The following is a 25,266-nucleotide window of genomic DNA, read 5'->3' on the forward strand; positions in this document are numbered from 1 at the left end:
GAGCCGAAAATAAACCCGCTGGCAGGGGGAATGTTGTGGCTGCGTTTATGTAACGTTGTGCCTGAAGTGGGAAGGTTTGGTCTCAATCTATTGTCTGTCTGTGTATCTTCAACCACAGACAAAATGATACAGTTGATTGCTAGTTTTATGTTGCAATAACTGCTGTCTGGTCCCTTGGCTAACCTCTGAAGGGTGTGTTTACTGTGTGTGTGTGTCGTACGTGCCCGCGCACATGTGTGTTTGCTTGTTTGCTTAATCAGTTGCCATCCCCAAGTGATTTAGCTGGTCTGTGTGCGTGAGAACATTTCTACGGTGGTTTGGGTTAAGTGGAGTTTACTGTCAGCTGTTGATGTCACTTCCCCCAATCTCATGCCACAGTCAGGGTCAGAAGGACTGTGGCTCAGGTCAGGTGACCACAGTGCTTAACAGACCAAAGTCCACCAATCAGAAAACAAGGCCGATTTAGTCACCCATTGTTAACTAATTATAGTGCAAAACACAAGAACAAGAAGCTACAATAGCAAGTGTTTGTTTGTGTAACGCCCCATCCATGAAGCCCAGTCAGGTTGGGGTTATTGTGATACCAACCTATATTTGGATTAAAAAAATAAAAATAAATATTTCACCTTTATTTAACCAGGTAGGCAAGTTGAGAACAAGTTCCCATTTACAACTGCGACCTGGCCAAGATAAAGCAAAGCAGTGCAACACAAACAACAACACAGTTACACATGGGATAAACAAACATACAGTCAATAACACAATAGAATAAAATCTATATACAGTGTGTGCAAAAGAAGTAAGGAGGTAAGGCAATAAATAGGCCATAGTGGCGAAGTAATTACAATTTAGCAATTGACACTGGAGTGATATATATGCAGATGAGGATGTGCAAGTAGAAATACTGGTGTGCAAAAGAGCATAAAAAAACAAAAATGTATTGTTCAGAAGTTCATACTGCACCTATTGGCCATACAGCCACCTCCTCTAATCTCTCTCTTTATCTCTTACACGCACACACACACACACACACACACACACACACACACACACACACACACACACACACACACACACACACACACACACACACACACACACCATCCCTCCACATACTTCTGTCAGGTGTGCTCTGTTTTTCTAGTCGAGGTAGAGAGGAATCTGGGCTTGGATCCAAACTGAGTATCAGCACCACACTGCCAGAGCCCAGACAAGAAGCAACACATTCCCACTGTCTCTCCTCTCCTCCTCCTCCCCTTTTCCTCCTCTCCTTCTTCTCTCTCTTCCTTGCTCACTTGAGCCTTTTTTACACTCCTTTTAAGTCCTAGCCCACATCTTCTCCCTCTCTTCCCTCTCTGTCTCTCTCTCTCCCTCTCTGTCTCTCCGCCTCTCTCTCCCTCTCTTCCCACTCTCTCTCCATCTCTCTCTCTCTCCCCCTCTTCCCTCTCTGTCTCTCCGTCTCTCTGTCTCTCTCTCCCTCTCTCCCTCTTTGTCCTTTCGTCTCTCTCTTCCCTTTTTGTCTCTCTGTCTCTCTCTCCCTCCATCTCTTCCTCTCCATCTCTCCCTCTCCCTCTCTGAGATCTTGGTTGACACTACTTCTCAACATGTTTTGTTTTGGGCTGGAGGAGAGGTTGTAGTTCTCTACAGGAGGTTTGGGGGATTTTGATTGGTGTTGTGGTCCCTTTAGCCTATCAATCCTGCCTGAGGCCAGTTCATTCCACTGACTGGTTGCAGTTCCCAATTATCTGGAAGCCTCTTCCCATTTGGAAAACAATTGCAGGATTCTATATTTTACGCACAGTCTCTTTTCTACTCCTTCATCTGCCCATAGAACAGGCTACTGGCAAGTTTCAGTGATGAATAGAGAATGGTGCTAGTTTAATAAAATAAAAAACATGTCTGCAAGATCACATAATGATGGTATTCTACATAACAGAACCGATAATAGCATAGTATAACGTTACATACTGCAAGACAAAGAACACCTCATTTTAGGATGATTGTGCGAATGGTCACATTTTTCTCTCATTTCCTCTCGTGCCAAAACTCCACAGTCCGCCACTAGGCAGAGTATGTGCTTTGATTGAAAGAAAACACAGGTATGCTACAGTTTGTTAATACCATCTGCTCTAATATTCACTCACTGTACATAATTCTAAACAATACAGTACTTCTAATCAACACTGTATAACACAAGAAGATCTAAATGCATATCCCCATGAAACTGATTGAGATCAAATGGTTGGTATGTAGATGCTGCATGGATGTTTCACCAGTAAAACAGTGAACACAAAAATGTGTATGTGTAAAGTACAGGTAAAGAAGCACATGTGCAGAACGGGATACAGATTTTTAGCTCTGGGGTAGAGACTTCCAGAGGGTCGGGACTGGGGCGGAACAGGGTGGTTACCTTTGGAACCGCAGCCTCTGCGTTAAACAGATAGTACTGTTAGTGATGCTAATGTTAATGCTAGCTCCCCACTACTGTTAGTGATGCTAATGTTAATGCTAGCTCCCCACTACTGTTAGTGGTGCTAATGTTAATGCTAGCTCAGTTCCCCACTACTGTTAGTGATGCTAATGTTAATGCTAGCTCAGCTCCCCACTACTGTTAGTGATGCTAATGTTAATGCTAGCTCAGCTCCCCACTACTGTTAGGGATGCTAATGTTAATGCTAGCTCAGCTCCCCACTACTGTTAGTGATGCTAATGTTAATGCTAGCTCAGCTCCCCACTACTGTTAGTGATGCTAATGTTAATGCTAGCTCAGCTCCCCACTACTGTTAGTGATGCTAATGTTAATGCTAGCTCAGCTCCCCACTACTGTTAGTGATGCTAATGTTAATGCTAGCTCAGCTCCCCACTACTGTTAGGGATGCTAATGTTAATGCTAGCTCAGCTCCCCACTACTGTTAGTGATGCTAATGTTAATGCTAGCTCAGCTCCCCACTACTGTTAGGGATGTTAATGCTAGCTCAGCTCCCCACTACTGTTAGGGATGTTAATGCTAGCTCAGCTCCCCACTACTGTTAGGGATGCTTATTTAATAATAGATTAGCCGGGCCTCGATGAGTACCAATAGCTGCCAGTCTAATAAATCCAGTTAATATACACCATCATTAAGAAATCCATTAATATTTAGTTTAAGAAGGTAATTAAAAACATGATACTAAGAATTTATTTCAAAAGAACAGTGCAGTTGTAGTTTTTTATCTGTGCTTAGTAGTCAAGGCTATATGGCTTCGCCATGCCAATGAAATCAACTTGTTCATTTAGCAGACATCACATGTTTGTATTCCCCTGCCCTACCACAGTCAACATACACATATTTTACAGTAATAATATAATGGAATATAGCAGAATAAAATATAAAGAATATTTAAACCCAAATGACTGTTGCTGATTGTCGCCAGTACTCACAAAGGTATATTTTGAAACAGAGCCCATCTGCGCAATTTTGATAGTTCATTAGAAACCTTAGATAGGGTATAGCAATCAAAATGTCTGGCCTGCATGGACCTCTAAAAGTTTATTTGAAAAAGGGCTTTTTGGTAAGCTCCGTTCACTTCTATTGTCACATCCTGACCATAGAGTGGTCTTATTTTCTATGGTAGAGATGGTCAGGACGTGACTAGGGGGTTTATCTAGTTTATTTTTCTATGTTATGTTCTAGTTCCTTTTTTCTATGTTGGGGTTTTGGTATGATTCCCAATTAGAGGCAGCTGGTCATCGTTGTTTCTAATTGGGGATCATATTTAATTAAGGAGTTGTTTTTCCCACCTGTGTTTGTGGGAGATTATTTTGAGTTTATGCATGTAGCACCTCTTCATCATGGTTTGTTGTTTTTGTTTATAGTTTATTGTCTGTCTTGCATAGTTTCACATTAAAATTTAAATATGTGGAACGATACTAGCTGGGGTTTGTGTGTGTGTTTCAGGGTTTCCGTTAGCCGGTAATAGCCGGCTTTTGGCTGATAAAAAAATAAATAAAAAATTGTGAGAAGGAAAATAATTACAAATAATAATTTTTAGGCTATTCATGGTTGGTAATACCAGTTGATGTAAATACATTTGACCGGTCATGCTTCGTGTATTGTTTAATTTGTGTAATTTAGTGGAATTAAATTGGCGCATGTGTATATTTGTTGTGTATCTTATTTATCACGCACACAGCATACAGATACAGAGCCTTTCAGCAGAAAATCTGTCAGACAGCACTTTTATTTTATTTAACCAGGCAAGTCAGTTAAGAACAAATTCTTATTTACAATGACGGCCTAGGAACAGTGGGTTAACTGCCTTGTTCAGGGGCAGAACGACAGACTTTTACCTTGTCAGCTCGGGGATTCAATCCACCAACCTTTCGTTTACTGGCCCAACGCTCTAACCACTAGGCTACCTGCCACCCCAGGTAGCATAGTGGTTGGGCTTTATAAGCCCAATCATTGTACAACAATTCTAAATGCAATCGGATGTTAAAAATTGTTTTTGGACCACGATTAAAAATACATACTATTTTTATTGCTCAACTGGTAATTGAAGTGTGCTTCCCATTCACCATTCAAATGCATAGGCAATGGAAGGCAATGGAAGGCATGCTTCATCAGCACATCACACACCCCTGTGCAATGTGCTGGAGGCAGTATGCATTTTAAAAACATATAGCTACTTAATTGTTTGAAACCTGAACGCTTTACTACATTTTACGAGGCATGTTTTACCTTGCTTCAAAGTAGCCCAGGCAAAATCTGACCATATCCATGGAGGCAATTATTTTATAAAGACTTCCATATGCCATTGAAACCATTAGCCTATTTCTCTATCAGTTTTCAACTTTCTTTCATTGTCTGGTAGCCAAATGCACATTTTCGCATACCCTACTGCCTTGTGCACATTGGTGCGTTAATAAGGTTTAGAATTAATAGTTTATCAACATTTTAAGCTAAATGTTCTGATCTGTTGCAACATAATTTTTTTATGTAGCCTAGGCCTACTGGTTGTATGAATTTGGGATCTATCGTCCCACAAATGTCCTAGAGTCTGTTTGTGCTATTTCTTTCTCGACAAGCTGACCAATAGAATATGTCAACTTTTCTACTATGTCGTCCGGGTTTGGCCGGTGTTGGCCGTCATTGTAAATAAGAATTTGTTCTTAACTGACTTGCCTAGTTAAATAAATAATAATAAAAATAAAAACAATCTGATATAGCCTGTAGCCTAGGCCTCTACGCTATACGCTGTCAGCCATACATAGAACAGTCTTTTTTGCTAACAGTGATTGAGTTATATTATTAGGCTACATTATGACTATCCAATCAACTCATCACATAAGATTTAGGGCTGGGCGATATGACGATATAAACTCAGCAAAAAAAGAAACGTCCCTTTTTCAGGACCCTGTCTTTTAAAGATAATTCGTAAAAATCCAAATAACTTCACAGATCTTCATTGTAAAGGGTTTTAACACTGTTTCCCGTGCTTGTTCAATGAACCATAAACAATTAATGAACATTAACTTGTGGAATGGTCGTTAAGACACTAACAGCTTACAGACGGTAGGCAATTAAGGTCACAGTTATGAAAACTTAGGACACTAAAGAGGCCTTTCTACTGACTCTGAAAAACACCAAAAGAAAGATGCCCAGGGTCCCAGCTCATCTGCGTGAACATGCCTTAGGCATGCTGCAAGGATGTCCGTGAGATGCCTAAGACAGCGCTACAGGGAGACAGGACGGACAGCTGATCGTCCTCGCAGTGGCAGACCACGTATAACAACACCTGCACAGGATCGGTACATCCAGACATCACACCTGCGGGTGTGACTGTCCGCAATAGGCTGAGAGAGGCTGGACTGAGGACTTGTAGGCCTGTTGTAAGGCAGGTCCTCACCAGACATCACCAACAACATCGTCGCCTATGGGCACAAACCCACCATCGCTGGACCAGACTGGACTGGCAAAAAGTGCTCTTCTCTGACGAGACGCGGTTTTGTCTCACCAGGGGTGATGGTCGGATTCGTGTTTATCGCCGACGAAATGAGCGTTACACCGAGGCCTGTACTCTCGAGCGGGATCGATTTGGAGGTGGAGGGTCTGTCATGGTTTGGGGCGGTGTGTCACAACATCATCGGACTGAGCTTGTTGTCATTGCAGGAAATCTCAACGCTGTGCGTTACAGGGTAGACATCCTCCTCCCTCATGTGGTAACCTTCCTGCAGGCTCATCCTGATATGACCCTCCAGCATGACAATGTCACTAGCCATACTGCTCGTTCTGTGCGTGATTTCCTGCAGGACAGAAATGTCAGTGTTCTGCCATGGCCAGCGAAGAGGCCGGATCTCAATCCCATTGAGCACTTCTGGGACCTGTTGGATCGGAGGGTGGGGGCTAGGGCCATTCCCCTCAGAAATGTCCAGGAACTTGCCGGTGCCTTGGTGGAAGAGTGGGGTAATATCTCATAGCAAGAACTGGCAAATCTGGTGCAGTCCATGAGGAGGAGATGCACTGCAGTACTTACTGCAGCTGGTGGCCACACTAGATACTGACTGTTACTTTTGATTTTGACCCCCTTTGTTCAGGAACACATTATTCAATTTCTGTTAGTCACATGTCTGTGGAACTTGTTCAGTTTATGTCTCAGTTGTTGAATCTTGTTATGTTCATACAAATATTTACACATGTTAAGTTTTCTAAAAATAAACGCAGTTCACAGTGAGAGGACGTTTCTTTTTTGAGTTTATATCTTGTGCCGATAGACAAACATCTATCGTTTCATATTATGCTCTATCGTTTATTTCGTTGTGTTGCAAATCAGACTCTTTATGGCAATATTTTTCGCCAATTGGACGACGCTTTGCCGTGTGGAAGGAAATTTGCAACACAAACAAACATGGAGGAGAGTGAACATGGCACAGTGCACGGAGACACTGAGCTCGTACCTAAAAGAAGGGCTACTTCAGTCGCATAGACATGGTTTGGGTATGAAAAGTCTGACACGGACCAGAAAACCGTCCTCTGCCAAATATGCCGCAGGCCGGTCCCGACAACAGGCTCAAACGCCACTAACCTCTTTTACCACCTACGCAAAAATCATGTGAAACAGTACGGAGAGAGTCTACGGATGAGACCCAAAAAAGTACAGTTGAGTGCTCAAAACAAGAGGCTTTTGCCAGCGACACACCATATGGCAAAGAATCACGAAGATGGAAGGAGATAACAGCTGCCGTTACAACTTACATCTGCAGAGACATGGCCCCAATTTCTATGGTCGAGAAACGGGGGTTTCGTGAGTTGGTGCTAACACTCGACCCAAGGTACCAAATGCAAATTGATATGTGACACGTATTAATGCCAAAATAACATGCAAAACAGGCAAGCCCCCCCCCCCCCAAAATATATATATTTTCGGCCTATATTGATTTTGTTTTTCACCTATAGTTGAAGTGTTTTCTATTTACCTTTTTAGATTTTATACATTAATATTTTATATTTTGTTACATGCTTAATTGAAAATTGGCACCAAGGTTCTAAATAAAAGGAGAAATAATCAAATATGAGTAAGTACCTTTTTTATTTGTTGAGTATAATTCAAAATGTAATAAGAAATAGGCTCTTACATGTGGTCATTTTATATAAACTATTCATTGAATTTTCAGAAAATGACCAATATCAGGATATGAGATTTTGGCCATATCGCCCAGCCCTAGTAAGCTTAGTAGGCTATTTTACATAAGTCTGCAAATGCGATGATGCTTTATTATAAAGGTGCATTTTTAGGGTGAATATTAGCTTCCAAAAACTTTAAACTCATGTGCCGCTTATGCATGGGCTAGTCATTTTGCTGTTTGTTACTCGTCTTGTTGGCTGAGGTAAAGTAAATGTGGAAAGTTGTTCTAACATCTTCAACGTGCGCGGTAAGAAGGACACAAATCATTGCGTACTCGTCTTGCATGTTCTGTGAAGAATAATTACCATAATCTGAAGTGATTTCTGTCATTCTGAGCACCGTGAGGGAACATCCTAATCAGGTTACGCACCCTATGCAAAGGCCTATGGGTCCGGTAAATTTCTCAAATTAAAATTCTGCTGGTCAAATGTCCAGCACCACATTTTCATAACGGAAACCTTGGTGTGTCTGTGTGTGTCTGTGTGTGTGTGTGTGTGTGTGTGTGTGTTGAACAACTTCAAAGCCCCTTTTCTCTCCTGAAGGTAGGCTCTTCTACAGAACATGAAAGCCCAGACCTGATAATTAATCCAGGGATAGTGTTCAAAGGGTTCCCATTCTAGTACTCTCTGAACCCTACTAACCACACACCGAGTGTGTAAGTGTGTGTGCACGTGTGTGCACGTGTGTGTCTACTCTGTCTAAAATATTCACATGTACTTCTAAGCTGTAGGAATTGTTTGTTAGTGTATGAGAGTTATATTGTGTAGAGATCGCGTGTATCTATAATGTAACGCTACACTGTATAATGTCTGGTGTGCTGTCCTCTTTGGCTGAGCCAGATAAAAAGGAAAGAACTCCCACTCAGGAGATATGAGAAGAGAAGCTCCATTAGTTCCTCCAAAGCCAGCTGCTGCCTCGCATGAATTCCTCTTTCTACTGTTTGAACTTGATCCATCCATGTCTTCACATCTTCCCCCAGACTCAAACAGCTCTCAAATGGAGGTTTAAAGAAGCCAGCTGCTGGCCTTGAAGCACCAGTACCACTACTAGTTGGTTGTGCCATTTCAGTGATTTTAGTTGACTAATCTACTGTTCTGTCCGTTAAATTCATTCACTTGTGTTAAATTATTTAGGCAGGGCGCCCCACCTACTAGCTTACCCTCACCTGAATGATTTTGGGTTCTTTTGGTCCTGCTTCAGGGCTTTTGAGTTACATCAAAAGACATCTAGGGGAATCTATAACTGCTCAATCACTCACATGTACTGCACTGTCCTGTATTGTTATTTTAGCTGGTAAATTTTTTTCTGATATTCAATCTTTCTTCTTTCCCATCTCTCCCTGCAGCTCCCAGTGATTTTCTTCCAGTCCACCTCTCCTCTTTCTCCTCTTCCGGACGTCTCAGGGAATGGGCCAGCGCCTTCCCAGAGAGCACTGCTTCACCCTGGGGTGTGGCTGCCACGCGAGGGTGGGAAGAGCAGCATCAACGTCCTAAAGCCCCACCCCCTCATTCTCTCGTGACCTTTCACCTCTCACCCCACTGTGACCTCTGAGCCATGCCGTTCAGGCTGATGCTGCGTCGGACACGGCGCTACAACGTGCTAAGCAAGAACTACTTTGTGACGCGGATTCGTCTGCTGGACAACAACGTGATCGAGTGTACTCTGTCTGTGGAGAGTACGGGGCAGGAATGTCTGGAGGCAGTGGCCCAGAGACTGGAACTACGAGAGGTGAGGGGAAAAACACACGCTAGCTCTGCAACTACATTCATCTCTCTATTGCTAGCACACCCTTCCCACAGCTTACAGTACATTATGTTGATTCCACATAAACAGAAAGATATGCGTACACAAGCACACACACAATACAGTCCACAATCAGCAACACTGATTGGAAAAAGAACATAGTTATTGTGTGTGTGCTTGTCTGTGTATGTCAGTGAAGGTGAGATGGCATGGTTAGATCTTGGGAAGATCAGGAAGTATTCAGAAAGTATTCACACCCCTTGACTTATTCAACATGTTGTTGTGTTACAGCCTGAATTTAAAATGGATTAAATCTTTTTTTCTCTCACCCATCTACACATAATACCCCATAATGACAAAGTGAAAACATATTTTTTGAACTTTTTGCTCATGGTTTAAACGTCTCTAGAGACTATATCTCTCTCTTCATTACTCAATGCCTAGGTTTACCTCCAATGTACTCACATCCTACCTTACCTTTGTCTGTACACTATGCCTTGAATCTATGCTATCGTGCCCAGAAACCTGCTCCTTTTACTCTCTGTTCCGAACGTGCTAGACGGCCAGTTCGTATAGCCTTTAGCCGTACCCTTATCCTACTTCTCCTCTGTTCCTCTGGTGATGTAGAGGTTAATCCAGGTCCTGCAGTGCCTAGCTCCACTCCCACTCCCCAGGTACTCTCATTTGTTGACTTCTGTAACCGTAAAAGCCTTGGTTTCATGCATGTTAACATTAGAAGCCTACTCCCTAAGTTTGTTTTACTCACTGCTTTAGCACACTCTGCCAACCCGGATGTCTTAGCCGTGTCTGAATCCTGGCTTAGGAAAACCACCAAAAACCCTGAAATCTCCATCGCTAACTATAACATTTTCCGCCAAGATAGAACTGCCAAATGGGACGGTGTTGCAATCTACTGCAAAGATAGCCTGCAGAGTTCTGTATTACTATCCAAGTCTGTACCCAAACAATTCAAGCTTCTACTTCTAAAAATGCACCTTTCCAGAAACAAGTCTCTCACTGTTGCCGCTTGCTATAGACCTCCCTCTGCCCCCAGCTGTGCCCTGATAACATATGTGAATTGATTGCCACCCATCTATCTTCTGAGCTCGTGCTACTAGGTGACCTAAACTGGGACATGCTTAACATGCCATCCTACAATCTAAGCTTGATGCCCTCAAACTCACACAAATTATCAATGAACCTACCAGGTACAACCCCAAATCCGTAAATACGGGCACCCTCATAGATATCATCCTAACTAACTCGCTCTCCAAATACACCTCTGCTGTTTTCAATCAAGATCTCAGCGATCACTGCCTCATTGCCTGCATCCGTAATGGGTCTGTGACCAAACGACCACCCCTCATCACTGTCAAATGCTCCCTAAAACACTTCAGCGAGCCGGCCTTTCTAATCGACCTGGCCAGGGTATCCTGGAATGACATTGACCTCATCCCGTCAGTAGATGATGCCTGGCTATTCTTTAAAAGTGCCTTCCTCACCATCTTAAATAAGCATGCCCCATTCAAAAAATGTAGAACTAGGAATAGATATAGTCCTTGGTTCACTTCAGACCTGTCTGCCCTTGACCAGCACAAAAACATCCTGTGGCGTTGTGCATTAGCATTGAATAGCCCCCGTGATATGCAACTTTTCAGGGAAGTTAGGAACAAATATACACAGGCAGTTAGGAAAGCTAAGGCTAGCTTTTTCAAACAGAAATTTGCATCCTGTAGTACAAACTCAAAAAAGTTCTGGGACACTGTAAAGTCCATGGAGAATAAGAGCACCTCTTCCCAGCTGCCCACTGCTCTGAGGCTAGGAAACACTGTTACCACCGATAAATCCACTATAATTGAGAATTTCAATAAGCATTTCTCTACGGCTGGCCATGCTTTCCACCTGGCTACCCCTACCCTGGTCAACTGCCCGGCACCCTCCACAGCAACCCGCCAAAGCCCCCACCATTTCTCCTTCACCCAAATCCAGATAGCTGATGTTCTGAAAGAGCTGCAAAATCTGGACCCCTACAAATCAGCCGGGCTAGACAATCTGGACCCTCTCTTTCTAAAATTATCTGCCGAAATTGTTGCAACCCCTATTATTAGCCTGTTCAACCTCTCTTTCATATCGTCTGAGATTCCCAAAGATTGGAAAGCTGCCGCGGTCATCCCCCTCTTCAAAGGTGGTGACACTCTAGACCCAAACTGCTACAGACCTATATCTATCCTACCCTGTCTTTCTAACGTCTCGAAAGCCAAGTTAACAAACAGATTACCGACCATTTCGAATCCCACCGTACCTTCTCCGCTATGCAATCTGGTTTCAGAGCTGGTCATGGGTGAACCTCAGCCACGCTCAAGGTCCTAAACGACATCATAACCGCCGATAAGAGACATTACTGTGCAGCCGTATTCATCGACCTGGCCAAGGCTTTCGACTCTGTCAATCACCATATTCTTATTGGCAGACTCGACAGCCTTGGTTTCTCAAATGATTGCCTCGCCTGGTTTACCAACTACTTCTCTGATAGAGTTCAGTGTGTCAAATCGGAGGGCCTGTTGTCCGGACCTCTGGCAGTCTCTATGGGGGTGCCACAGGGTTCAATTCTCGAGCCGACTCTCTTCTCTGTATACATCAATGATGTCGCTCTTGCTGCTGGTGATTCTCTGATCCACCTCTACGCAGACGACACCATTCTGTATACTGCTGGCCCCTCTTTGGACACTGTGTTAACTAACCTCCAGACGAGCTTCAATGCCATACAACTCTCCTTCCGTGGCCTCCAACTGGTCTTAAACGCAAGTAAAACTAAATGCATGCTATTCAATCGATCACTGCCCGCACCTGCTCGCCAGTCCAGCATCACTACTCTGGACGGTTCTGCCTTAGAATACGTGGACAACTACAAATACCTAGGTGTCTGGTTAGACTGTAAACTCTCCTTCCAGACTAACATTAAGCATCTCCAATCCGTAATTAAATCTAGAATTGGCTTACTATATCGCAACAAAGCATCCTTCACTCATGCTGCCAAACATACCCTCGTAAAACTGACCATCCTACCGATCCTCGACTTCGGTGATGTCATCTATAAAATAGCTTCCAACACTCTACTCAAGAAGGTGGATGCAGTCTATCACAGTGCCATCCGTTTTGTCACCAAAGCCCCATACACTACCCACCATTGCGACCTGTACGCTCTCGTTGGTTTGCCCTCGCGTCATACTCGTCGCCAAACCCACTGGCTACAGGTCATCTACAAGTCTCTGCTAGGTAAAGCCCCGCCTTATCTCAGCTCACTGGTCACAATAGCAGCATCCACTCGTTGCACGCGCTCCAGCAGGTATATCTCACTGGTCACCCCCAAAGCCAATTCCTCCTTTGGTCGTCTTTCCTTCCAGTTCTCTGCTGCCAATGACTGGAACGAAACTGCAAAAATCTCTGAAGCTGGAGACTCATATCTCCCTCACTAGCTTTAAGCACCAGCTGTCAGAGCAGCTCACAGATCACTGCACCTGTACATAGCCCATCTGTAAACAGCCCATCTATCTACCTACCTCATCCCCATACTGTATTTATTTATTTATCTTGCTCCTTTGCACCCCACTATCTCTACTTGCACATTCATCTTCTGCACATCCTACCATTCCAGTGTTTAATTGCTATATTGTAATTACTTCACCACCATGGCCTATTTATTGCCTTAACTCCCTTATCTTACCTCATTTGCACTCACTGTATATAGACTTTTTGTTTTCTTTTGTTCTACTGTATTATTGACTGTATGTTTTGGTTATTCCATGTGTAACTCTGTGTTGTATGTGTTGAATTGCTATGCTTTATCTTGGCCAGGTCACAGTTGCAAATGAGAACTTGTTCTCAACTAGCCTGCCTGGTTAAATAAAGGTGAAATAAAATAAATAAATAAATGAAATACAGAAATGTCTCATTTACATAAGTATTCACACCCCTGAGTCAATACATGTTAGAATTACCTTTGCTAGTGATTACAACTGTGAGTCTTTCTGGGTAAGTCTCTAAGAGCTTTGCACACCTGGATTGTACAACATTTGTCCATTGTTCTTAAAAAAGAAATTCAAGCCCTGTTAAATTGATTTTTGATCAGTGCCATAAAGCCACTCAGGAACATTCAATGTCATCTTGGTAAGCAACTCCAGTGTAGATTTCAGCTAGTGTTTTAGGTTACTGTCCTGCTGAAAGGTACATTCGTCTCCCAGTGTCTGTTGGAAAGCAGACTGAACCAACAAGTTGCCTGTGCTTATAGCTGTATTCTGTTTATTTGTATCCCCCCCAAAACTCCCTATTCCTTGGCCACATTATTTTCAGTTTTACTTTAGTGCCTTATTGCAAGCAGGATCCATGTTTTGGAATATTTTTATTCTGTACAGGCCTCTTTCTTTCCACTCTGTCATTTACGTTAGTATTGTGGAGTAACTACAATGTTGTTGATCCATCCTCAGTATTCTCATATCACAGCCATTAAACTCTAACAGTTTTAAAGTCACCATGGTGAAATCCCTGAGCGGTTTCCTTCCTCTCCGGCAACTGAGTTAGGAAGGACTCCTGTATCTGTGTAGTGACAGGGTGTATTGATACACCATCCAAAGTGTAATTAATAACTTCACTATGCTCAAAGGGATATTCAATGTCTGCTTTTTTTACCTATCTACCAATAGGTGCACTTCTTTGCGAGGCATTGGAAAACCTACCTGGTCTTTGAGGTTGAGTCTGTGTTTGAAAATTCACTGCTCGACATATAATTGTATGCGTGGGGTACAGAGATGAGGTAGTCATTCAAAAATCATGTTAACCACTATTATTGCACACAGAGTCCATGCAACTTGTTAAGCACATTTTTACTCCTGAACTTATTTAGGCTTGCCATAATAAAGGGGTTGAATACTTATTGACTCAAGACATTTCAGCTTTTCATGTTTTATTAATTTGTATAAATGTGTAAAAACGTATTTCCACTTTGACATTATGGGGTATTTTGTGTAGGCTAGTGACACAAAATCTCAATTTAATCAATTTTAAATTCAGGCTGTAACACAACAAAATGTGGACAAAGTCAAGGGGTGTGAATACAATCTGTAGGTGTTGTGTGTGTGTGTTTTACAGAGACAGAGGAGTGTGTGTGTGTGTGTGTGTGTGTGTGTGTGTGTGTGTGTGTGTGTGTGTGTGTGTGTGTGTGTGTGTGTGTGTGTGTGTGTGTGTGTGTGTGTGTGTATCTCTGCCACGTGTCTCTCTGCAGGCCCTGTGTATTTTTCTCTGCCCTCTGCTCTGTCTCTCCATAGGGGCTCTTGTCTTTCTCTAACGAAGCATAGCATCCCTCTGTCCTCCATTCACTGCAGGAGAAAGAGATACCCGTCCCCAGTCCCACTACCCCCTTCCATCCCCCTCTCTCTAACTCTCACCTCCTCCTCGTCATTCGATGATAAATATCTGCTGGTTTAGAGACTGAGCTCGTCATTCCCGTCCTTTCTTGTTCTCTCCTTCCTCCCTCCTTTTCTCACTCTCTTTTGTATTCCTTTTCTTTGACCTCAAACTTTTCTCTCTCTCTCCTCTCTCCTCCTTTGCTCCTTTTCACACTATCTAATTTTTTTCTCTCACTCTCTCCTCCATCTCCCTCACCCTCTCCCCCTCCTCATCCTGTTTGACTGTTCTGGCCTATATGGAGATTGTCCTCATTACAGCCTAGTTCAGAGTTAACAATGCTTGTTAAAGCTTCAAACCCATTTAAGACAGACTTGGGCTTGGTCTGCAGTGTTTAGTATGTGTGTGTTTGTTTGTTCACTGTTGTAAACACAGATCAATGTGTATGTGTATGCCTGTGTGAACCTGTGTGTACTTGTGTGTGTGCGTAAGTGTGAATGCGTGCGTTGTGCATGCGTGTATGTGGGAGAGGCAATGTAGTGCGTACTCACACAATGTTGTGATATTTCCCAGGCATCAAATATGTCATAAATACAAGGTACAGTTACACCCCCGTTTCGGCCTCTGTCTAACCCCCTTTCCCCTCCATTTACCCCCCTACCTCTATCTAACCCCCTCTCTTCCCCACCTACCCAAACAGTACACCTACATGACAGGCCAGACTATGGTAAAAAATAACTATCTTTCTCTCTTTCGCTCTCTTTCTCTCTCCTTTCATTGCTGATGTGTCTCGTCTTTCACCACAGCTCATCCTGACAGCGCCAGGAGTGTGTGATTGATGGGTGTCTGAGACTGTGTGTATGTACAGTTCAAGTCGGAAGTTTACATACACTTAGGTTGGAGTCATTAAAACTCGTTTTTCAACCACTCCACAGATTTCTTGTTAACAAACTATAGTTTTGTGCATGACACAAGTAATTTTTCCAACAATTATTTCGCTTTTAATTCCCTGTATCACAATTCCAGTGGGTCAGAAGTTTACATACACTAAGTTGACTGTGCCTTTAAACAGCTTGGAAAATTCCAGAAAATGATGCTTCTGATAGGCTAATTGACATCATTTGAGTCAATTGGAGGTGTACCTGTGGATGTATTTCAAGGCCTACCTTCAAACTCGGTGCCTCTGCTTGACATCATGGGAAAATCAAAAGATATCAGCACAGACCTCAGAAAAGAATTGTAGACCTCCACAAGTCTGGTTCATCCTTGGGAGCAATTTCCAAACGCCTGAAGGTACCACGTTCATCTGTACAAACAATAGTACGCAAGTATAAACACCATGGGACCACGCAGCCGTCATACCGCTCAGGAAGGAGACGCATTCTGTCTTCTAGAGATGAATGTACTTTGGTGCAAAAAGTGCAAATCAATCCCAGAACAACAGCAAAGGACCTTGTGAAGATGGTGGAGGATACTGCTACAAAAGTATCTATATCCACAGTAAAACGAGTCCTATATCGACATAACCTGAAAGGCCGCTCAGCAAGGAAGAAGCCACTGCTCCAAAACCACCATAAAAAAGCCAGACTACAGTTTGCAACTGCACATGCGGACAAAGATCGTACTTTTTGGAGGAATGTCCTCTGGTTAGATGAAACAAAAAGGGTACTGCTTGGCCATAATGACTGTTGTTATGTTTGGAGGAAAAAGGGGGAGGCTTGCAAGCCGAAGAACACCATCCCAACCGTGAAGCACGGGGGTGGCAGCATCATGTTGTGGGGGTGCTTTGCTGCAGGAGGGGCTGGTGCACTTCACAAAATAGATGGCATCATGAGGGAGGAAAATTATGTGGATATATTGAAGCAACATCTCAAGACATCAGTCAGGAAGTTAAAGCTTGGTCGCAAATGGGTCTTCCAAATGGAGAATGACACCAAGCATACTTCCAAAGTTGTGGTAAAATGGCTTAAGGACAACAAAGTCAAGGTATTGGAGTGGCCATCACAAAGCCCTGACCTCAATCTTATGGAACATTTGTGCGAAGAACTGAAAAAGTGTGTGCGAGCAAGAAGGCCTCCAAACCTGACTCAGTTACACCAGCTCTGTCAGGAGGAATGGGCCAAAATTCACCCAACTTATTGTAGGTAGCTTGTGGAAGGCTACGTTAAACGTTTGACCCAAGTTAAACAATTTAAAGGCAATGCTACCAAATACTAATTGAGTGTATGTAAACTTCTGACCCACTGGGAATGTGATGAAAGAAATAAAAGCCGAAATAAATAATTCTCTCTACTATTATTTTGACATTTCATATTCTTAAAATAAAGTGGTGATCCTAACTGACCTAAGACAGGGAATTTATACTAGGATTAAATGTCAGGAATTGTGAAAAACTGAGTTTAAATGTATTTGGCTAAGGTGTATGTAAACCTCCGACTTCAACTGTATGTACACTACATTACCAAAAGTATGTGGACCTACTCATTGAACATCTCATTCCAATTCATGGGCATTAATATGGAGTTGGTCCCACCTTTGCTGCTATAAAAGCCGCCACTCTTCTGGGAAGGCTTTCCACTAGATGTTGGAACATTGCTGCAGGGACTTGCTTCCATTCAGCCACAAAATCATTAGCGAGGTTGGGCACTTATGTTGGGCGATTAGGCCTGGCTCGCAGTCAGCATTCCAATTCATCCCAGAGGTGTTTGATGGGGTTGAGGTCAGGGCTCTGTGCAGGCCATTCAAGTTCTGCCACACCGAACTCGACAAACAGTTTCTGTATGGACCTCACTTTGTGCAGGAGCGCATGCTGAAACAGGAAAGGGCCTTTCCCAAACGGTTGCCACAAAGTTGTAAGCACAGAACTGCCTAGAATGTTATTTTATGCTGTAGCGTTAAAATATCCCTTCACTGGAGCTAAGGTGCCTAGCCTAAACCATGGAAAACAGCCCCAGACGATTATACCTCCTCCACCAAACTTTACAGTTGGCACTATGCATTGGGGCAGTTAGCGTTCTCCTGGCATTTGCCAATCCCAGGTTCGTCCATCGAACTGCCAGATGGTGAAGCGTGATTCATCACTCCAGAGAACACGTTTGCTCCAGATTCCAATGGCTGCGAGCTTTACACCACACCAGCCGACGCTTGGCATTCCGCATGTTGATCTTAGGCTTGGTCCAGCTGCTCGACCATGGAAACCCATTTCTCGAAGCTCCCGACGAACAGTTCTTGTGCTGACGTTGCTTCCAGAGGCAGTTTGAAACTCAGTAGTGAGTGTTGCAAGCGAGGACATACGATTTTTACGCGCTTCAGCACTCAGCAGTCCCGTTTTGTGAGCTTGTGTACCCTTCCACTTTGCGGATGAGCCATTGTTGCTCCTAACGGCTGAGCCAAATTTTACGAACTGACTTGTTGGAAAGGTGGCATCCTATGACGGTGCCACGTTGAAAGTCACTGAGATCTTCAGTTAGGCCATTCTACTGCCAATGTTTTACCTATGGAGATTGCATGGTTGTGTGCTCGATTTTTATACTCCTGTCAGCAACAGGTGTGGCTAAAATAGGCAAATCCACTTATTTGAAGGTGTGTCCACATACTTTTGCGTGGATCTGAAATGTAATTTAATTCAATTCAAAGTTTTAATCATAGGCTGTGTGGAAGTGGATGGACTTGTGTGTTCCGTGTGAAGTGAGTGTGTGTGTGTGTGTGTGTGTGTGTGTGTGTGTGTGTGTGTGTGTGTGTGTGTGTGTGTGTGTGTGTGTGTGTGTGTGTGTGTGTGTGTGTGTGTGTGTGTGTGTGTGTGTGTGTATCACCTAAAGCGATACAGCAAAGTTGAGGATTCCAAGTGACACATACACACTCCACACATACAATTACTTTAAGGTCACACTCTGACACACATAACAAATAATTGACTTTGCACCTGGTCCTGGCCTTTAGAAACAGGTGTGCTGAACACACACATACACACACAGACACACACGCACACAGACAGACACACATAGAGGTATTTTTTTTATTACAACAGCAGGATAAAAATACTGTTGGATTTGGAACATTCTATTCTCAATCCAACTGAAGTCAAACTAGACACTCCTGGGGCCTCATGTATTAACCATGTGTATACACACATCTGTGTGTAAACCATGTGTGGGATCATTTCCATGCAAAGTGTGAAATGTATCAATATGAACCTAAATGTATGCACTGCCATGAGCATGCGTAGGCACAGTGCCAAGTGGTAGAAGCTGCTTGTCAAGCATGGGGGAAATATATGTTGAAATTGGGAGAGTAATGATGAAATAATTTTTCTATTTAATCGTATATCCATTTTGAATTCGTGAAACATCTTGAAAGGCTAGATATAATTTGTCCACGTCAGTGCATTTGTTACGAAAATAATCAATATAAAGTACAGTAATTTGTTGAATTAAGAGGCATGTGTGAAAGTGAATACTTTGTTTAAATACTATAAAAGACTGTGATAATGGAAATGGAAAGAGAGATGGCTGATCTTGCTGTGTTGGAAGATTTGGCACACGATGCTTTTCTGTCAGGCGTGTGCGTACTTGTGCTGAAGTCAGGTGCAGGAGAGCAGAGAATTGTGTACAGGCGCACACTTTATTTCGGCAGGAGAGAATATACAGACGGATGCAACTGCGTCCAAAAAACCTCCAACCAACAAGGCAAAGTGTAAAGCGCACAAAAAAAACAGTCACAACCATCAAATGTATACAAACAGGCTTTGTGAAATAACACGAGAGAAAAAGCACGCAAGCCTAGTGCGTACAAAAAACACATATCACACAAACAATCTTACACAAAGACATGATGGGGAACAGAGGAATAAATACATGTAGATTGATTGGGGAATGAGAACCAGGTGTGCAGGGAACAAGACAAAACAAAAGGATACATGAAAAATGGAGCGGCGATGGCTAGAAAGCCGGTGACGTCAAACGCCGCCTGAACAAGGAGAGGGGCCGACTTCGGTGGAAGTCGTGACATTTTCGCACAGTGCGTTTTTAAAGATCAGTAGGACTTTTTTTCCATAAAGCACAGATTGGCTCATCAGATATTGTTTCACAAAACCAATCGTATAGGATCTTTGCAAGGATTTAATTCCTACTTTAGAAAGAGAAAACACATGCCATTCCAGTGCACATCAATAAATGGTAAAACAAAGATGTTTGTTTTACCATTTACCAATTGGTTCAGAAATGCGAACGGAGCAATAGACTGCACACACATAGCCATAAAAGCACCATACCAAAACGAGTTCAAATATGTGAACAGAAAAGCCTTCCACTCTTGATGTGCTGGTGATAGGTTATGTGACGCGCAAAAAACACTGCTCAATGTGGTGGCCAGGTGGAATGCACGTTCGTTCATTCTGCAGAACTGCGATGTTGGCCTATAGGATGGATGGCTTATTGAGGATGGATGGCTTATTGTTGAGTGTTGCCTACTCATTTGAAGTAAATTTGCCATTGCTAAAGCAACTTGAATTGTCCTAATGGGCTTCTCTTTGTAGCTGTTTTTAGTTTTTTGGGGGGGGAGGGGGACCTCAACTGAGCTAGCCAAATAAAACCTTGTGGTTGTATTCAATCTCTTACACTAGCACCTCTAATGTAGTCTCGAAAAAATAGTAATTCTACACTTTTTTGGGTTGCGCCGTTGTAGGCTATTTCATGGCATAGTGTTGTATATTCCCACCGTCTTTAAAGGGATGGTTTTGACCATATATGGTTAATTAGGGGCATTTTGAAATGCAAATAGCCAAGGTCGTTCACGAGCACTGAGGCTGAGAACATTTGGTATTTATTAACTTTTACCTCCTACTGGTGTGCGCATGACGTGCATAGGATTGTTTGATAAATCACACTTTTAAATTTTTTATGAACATTTAAAATTCAGATTTTTTAAGTAGTATTGTAGAATAGTTTCTACGCAATATTTATAAATGAGGCCCCTGGCCTCTACTTATCATGGTCCACAACAAATCACAACAACATCCCAAGACAACAGATGCAGTGCATTTGGAAAGTATTCAGACCCCTTGACTTTTTCCACATTTTGTTACGTTACAGCATTATTCTAAAATGGATTAAAATAATGTTTTCCTCATCAATCTACACACAATACCCCAACTGACAATGCGAAAACAAGTTTTTTATATTTTTTTGAAAATGTATCAAAAATAAACAGATATCGAACTATACTGGCTTCGAATCGTACTACCCCGGCTCCGGCTCTCGTCGGTGTGGCAGGGCCTGCGAACTATTACAAACTACAAAGGGAAGCACAGCCGAGAGCTGCCAAGTGACACGAGCCTACCAGACAAACTAAATAACTTCTATGCTTGCTTCAAGGCAAGTAACACTGAAACATGCATGAGAGCATCAGCTGTTTCGGACAACTGTGTGATCAAGCTCTCTGCAGCTGATGTGAGTAAGACCTTTTAAACAGGTCAACATTCACAAGGCCGCAGGGCCAGATGGATTACCAGGACATGTACTCCGAGCATGCTCTGACCAACTGGCAAGTGTCTTCACTGACATTTTCAACCTCTCCCTGTCTGAGTTTGTAATACCAACATGTTTCAAGCAGACCACCATAGTCCCTGTGCCCAAGAACACTAAGGTAACCTGCTTAAATGACTACCGGCCCATAGCACTCACGTCTGTAGCCATGAAATACTTTGAAAGGTTGGTCATGGCTCACATCAACACCAGTATCCCAGAAACCCTAGACCCACTCCAATTTGCATACCACACCAACAGATCCACAGATGATGCAATCCCTATTGCACTCCACACTGCCATTTCACACCTGGAAAAAGGAACACCTATGTGAGAATGCTATTCATTGACTACAGCTCAGCATTCAACACCATAGTACCCTCAAAGCTCATCACTAAGCTAAGGACCCTGGAACTAAACACCTCCCTCTGCAATTGGATCTTGGACTTCCTGACGGGCCGCCCCCAGGTGGTAAGGGTAGGTAACAACACATCCGCCACGCTGATCCTCAACACCGGGGCCTCTCAGGGGTGCGTGCTCAGTCCCCTCTTGTACTCCCTGTTCACTCATGACTGCATGGCCAGGCACGACTCCAACACCATCATCAAGGTTGCCGATGACACAGTGGTAGGCCTGATCACCAACAACGATGAGACAGCCTATAGGGAGGAGGTCAGAGACTTGGCCGTGTGGTGCCAGGACAACAACCTCAACGGGACCAAGACAAAGGAGATGATTCTGGACTACAGGAAAAGAAGGACCGAGCACGCCCCCATTCTCATCGACGGGGCTGCAGTGGAGCAGGTTTTGAGCTACAAGTTCCTTGGTGTCCACATCACCAACAAACTATCATGGTCCAAGCACACCAAGACAGTCGTGAAGAGAGCAAGGAAAAAGCCTATTCCCCCTCAGGAGACTGAAAAGATTTGGCATGGGTCCTCATGTCTCAGCCTCCAGTATTTATGCTGCACTAGTTTATGTGTCGGGGGGTAGGTTCAGTCTGTTATGTCTGGAGTATTTCTCCTGTCTTATCCGGTATCCTGTGTGAATTTAAGTATGCTCCCTCTAATTCTCTCTCCCTCTCCCTCCCCTCCCGGAGGATCTGAGCCCTGGGACTATCCCTCAGGACTACCTGGCCTGATGACTCCTTGCTGTCCCCAGTCCACCTGGTCGTGCTGCTGCTCCAGTTTCAACTGTTCTGCCTGCGACTATGGATCCCTGACCTGTTCACCGGACGTGCTACCTTGTCCTGGACCTACTGTTTTCGACTCTCTCACTCTACCGCACCTGCTGTCTTTAACTCTGAATGCTCGGCTTTGAAAAACCAGCTGACATTTACTCCTGAGGTGCTGACCTGTTGCACACTCTACAACCACTGCGATTATTATTATTTGACCCTGCTGGTCAACTATGAAAGTTTGAACATCTTGGCCATGTACTGTTATAATCTCAACCCGGCGCAGCCAGAAGAGGACTGGCCATCCCTCAGAGCCTGGTTCCTCTCTAGGTTTCTTCATAGGTTCCTGCCTTTCTAGGAAGTTTTTCCTAGCCACCGTGCTTCTACATCTGCATTGCTTGGTGTTTGGGATTTTAGGCTGGATTTCTGTATAGCACTTTGTGACATTGGCTGATGTAAAAAGGGCTTTATAAATACATTTAATTGATTGTAGCGTCATACCCAAGAAGACTCGAGGCTGTAATCACTGCCAGAGGTGCTTCAACAAAGTACTGAGTAAAGGGTCTGAATACTTACGTAACGGTGATATTTAAGTTTTTTAAGTTTTTTTTATACATTTGCTAAAATTTGTAATAACCTGATTTTGCTTTGTCATTATGGGGTATTGTGTGTAGATTGATGAGGAAAAAACGATTTAATCAATTTTAGAATAAGGCTGTAATGTAAAAAAAAAATGAAAAATACTTTCCCAAATGCACTGTATCTCAAGCAGGACCATCATACCTTTCTCGACATGCTGCTGCTGTTGTATCTCTGTGGAAACAAACCCTCTTTCAGATGCAATAATAATATGTATGTCTGTAATATGTAATCATTACTTTTTTTCTCTGTCTCTCCCCCCAGACCCATTATTTTGGCCTGTGGTTCCAGGGGAAGGCCCAGCCCCAGTCCCAGCGCTGGGTCGAGCTGGAGAAGCCTCTGAAGAAACAGCTGGATAAGTTTGGCAACGAGCCACTGCTCTTCTTCGGGGTCATGTTCTACGTCCCCAATGTGTCACGCCTTGAGCAGGAGGTCACCAGGTAACATTATGTACTACAGCCTAAACCCTACATCCTACACACTAAACCCTTCACCCCAACGTGTCCTGCCTGAGCAGGTGAACAGGGAATGCTACAACCTAAACCCATTCTTGCCTTAGCATCTACTGGTAGATATCATAACTTGGAACATCTTTCCTACCGCTGTCGTTCTTTGCTCCATGCATCAACCAGCTGTTCGAGATCTGTGTGCTCTCTCTACCTCACAGATTATCTAGGCTATACTGTATGTGTGCAATGCGCTTGTGATAAATAATCAACATAACAAACAGCTTTGGAAATCCATCAGTTTTTTGATCAATTATATAGCCTAGATAAAAAATAGCATTATTACAATCTTTTTTTGCTGGTACAAATCGGCCACTGACGGGGATGATTGACTGGCCCGGATGTCGAGCCTTGACACACACAGACAGGGGCATTCCCATGCCGTTTATTTTTGGTCAATTGCACATTACCGTTTGAATAAAATTGTGAACCAAAATCTAACGTGACTAGGTCAGAATTTTTCACCGCCGTCCTTGAGACCAATTAAAAATGTGTCGCACTGCCAAGTCAATCGGCCGCAAATGCGACTGCTTTGGTCGCAGTATCGAACTCTGGGTCACCAGGTGACACTACAGCCTAAACCCTACACACTAAACCCTACACCCTCAACCAAACACTCTGCCATGGCTCCATACCATACCCATCCACTGTCCCTGGCCTGTACCTTTTTGTATGTGCTCAATGTGTCCCACCTGGAGTAGGTCACCAGGTAACATACACTACACCCTATACCTTAATACCTTACACTCTACCTCTATCCTCTATCATGTATACCATACCAATACCATACTGATTATCTGTCCCTGCTCCAAGGCCTCACATGCCTCATGACAGGCCACAGGACAGTATCATACCACACCCTCTATTAGATGGTGTTGTATCACACCCTAGACACTGGTTAAGTAGTGTTATTGTGATGTTTTTCCTCTATAACCCAGGCTTGTTGTTGAGCCTGCTTCAGAGGACTGACTGTTAGTTTGGAGTGGCGGGGCAGGCAGTGGGTATCATAACAATGTCTAGACAGACAGAGAGAGAACGCTTATTAAAACAGGCCTCAGATCCTAGTTATAGGAACACATACTGACACACACACCACACATTCCTCCCTCTGTTTACTACGAGACATGAAACCACAATCTAATTTGTCTAGCGTATTGTCTGCTGCAGTAGCAAGTGGTTTGCTCCCTATTTGAGAGAAAAATGTTTTCTCTGAGTGGTTTCATTGAATCTTATGCAACAGAGGCATAGCAGAGTATCAGCCATTTCACTAAAGGCTTTAGAATCAGCCTGAGGGCATTATGAAATAACATTCGATGTGTGTGGCTCTGGATGAGCAGATTGAGCTTGTCTAGATTTAGGTACAGTACAGTAGCTGCGTGGCTCTTTGAAGAGTTGGACTGGAAACTAGACCAAATTCCTGTATATGTAAAAAGCTGCATGGCTTTTTAAAGATGTTCTGTTCTGTTGAGCTCTCTAAAGCCAGGCCTGGAGGTTAACTGGCAGGGGGCAGACAGCCTTGTGATGTCGGTGAAATGGGTCCCTCTGATGTTGCCGTAGTGGGCTTGACCTCTGTGTAGAATTTCTCGGGGTCAGACACAGATGGGTCTATATCACCA

The 25,266-nt window shown here is 43.4% G+C and overlaps 1 protein-coding gene across 2 annotated transcripts in view; it reads left to right on the forward strand.

The window, feature by feature from the left end:
* LOC106607926 (protein tyrosine phosphatase non-receptor type 14) overlaps window positions 1-25,266 on the forward strand; it is a 95,216-nt gene that overhangs the window by 12,709 nt on the left and 57,241 nt on the right. For both annotated transcript variants that reach the window (XM_045720928.2, XM_045720929.2), the window contains exons 2-3: window positions 9,010-9,392; window positions 23,409-23,584. In XM_045720928.2, coding sequence (XP_045576884.1) covers window positions 9,219-9,392; window positions 23,409-23,584 — 350 coding nt within the window. In that variant the 5' untranslated portion in view covers window positions 9,010-9,218. The remainder of the gene's footprint in view (window positions 1-9,009; window positions 9,393-23,408; window positions 23,585-25,266) is intronic.

Source organism: Salmo salar, chromosome 06, assembly GCF_965601325.2.
Source record: "Salmo salar chromosome 06, fSalSal1, whole genome shotgun sequence".
Lineage (NCBI taxonomy): Eukaryota > Metazoa > Chordata > Actinopteri > Salmoniformes > Salmonidae > Salmo > Salmo salar.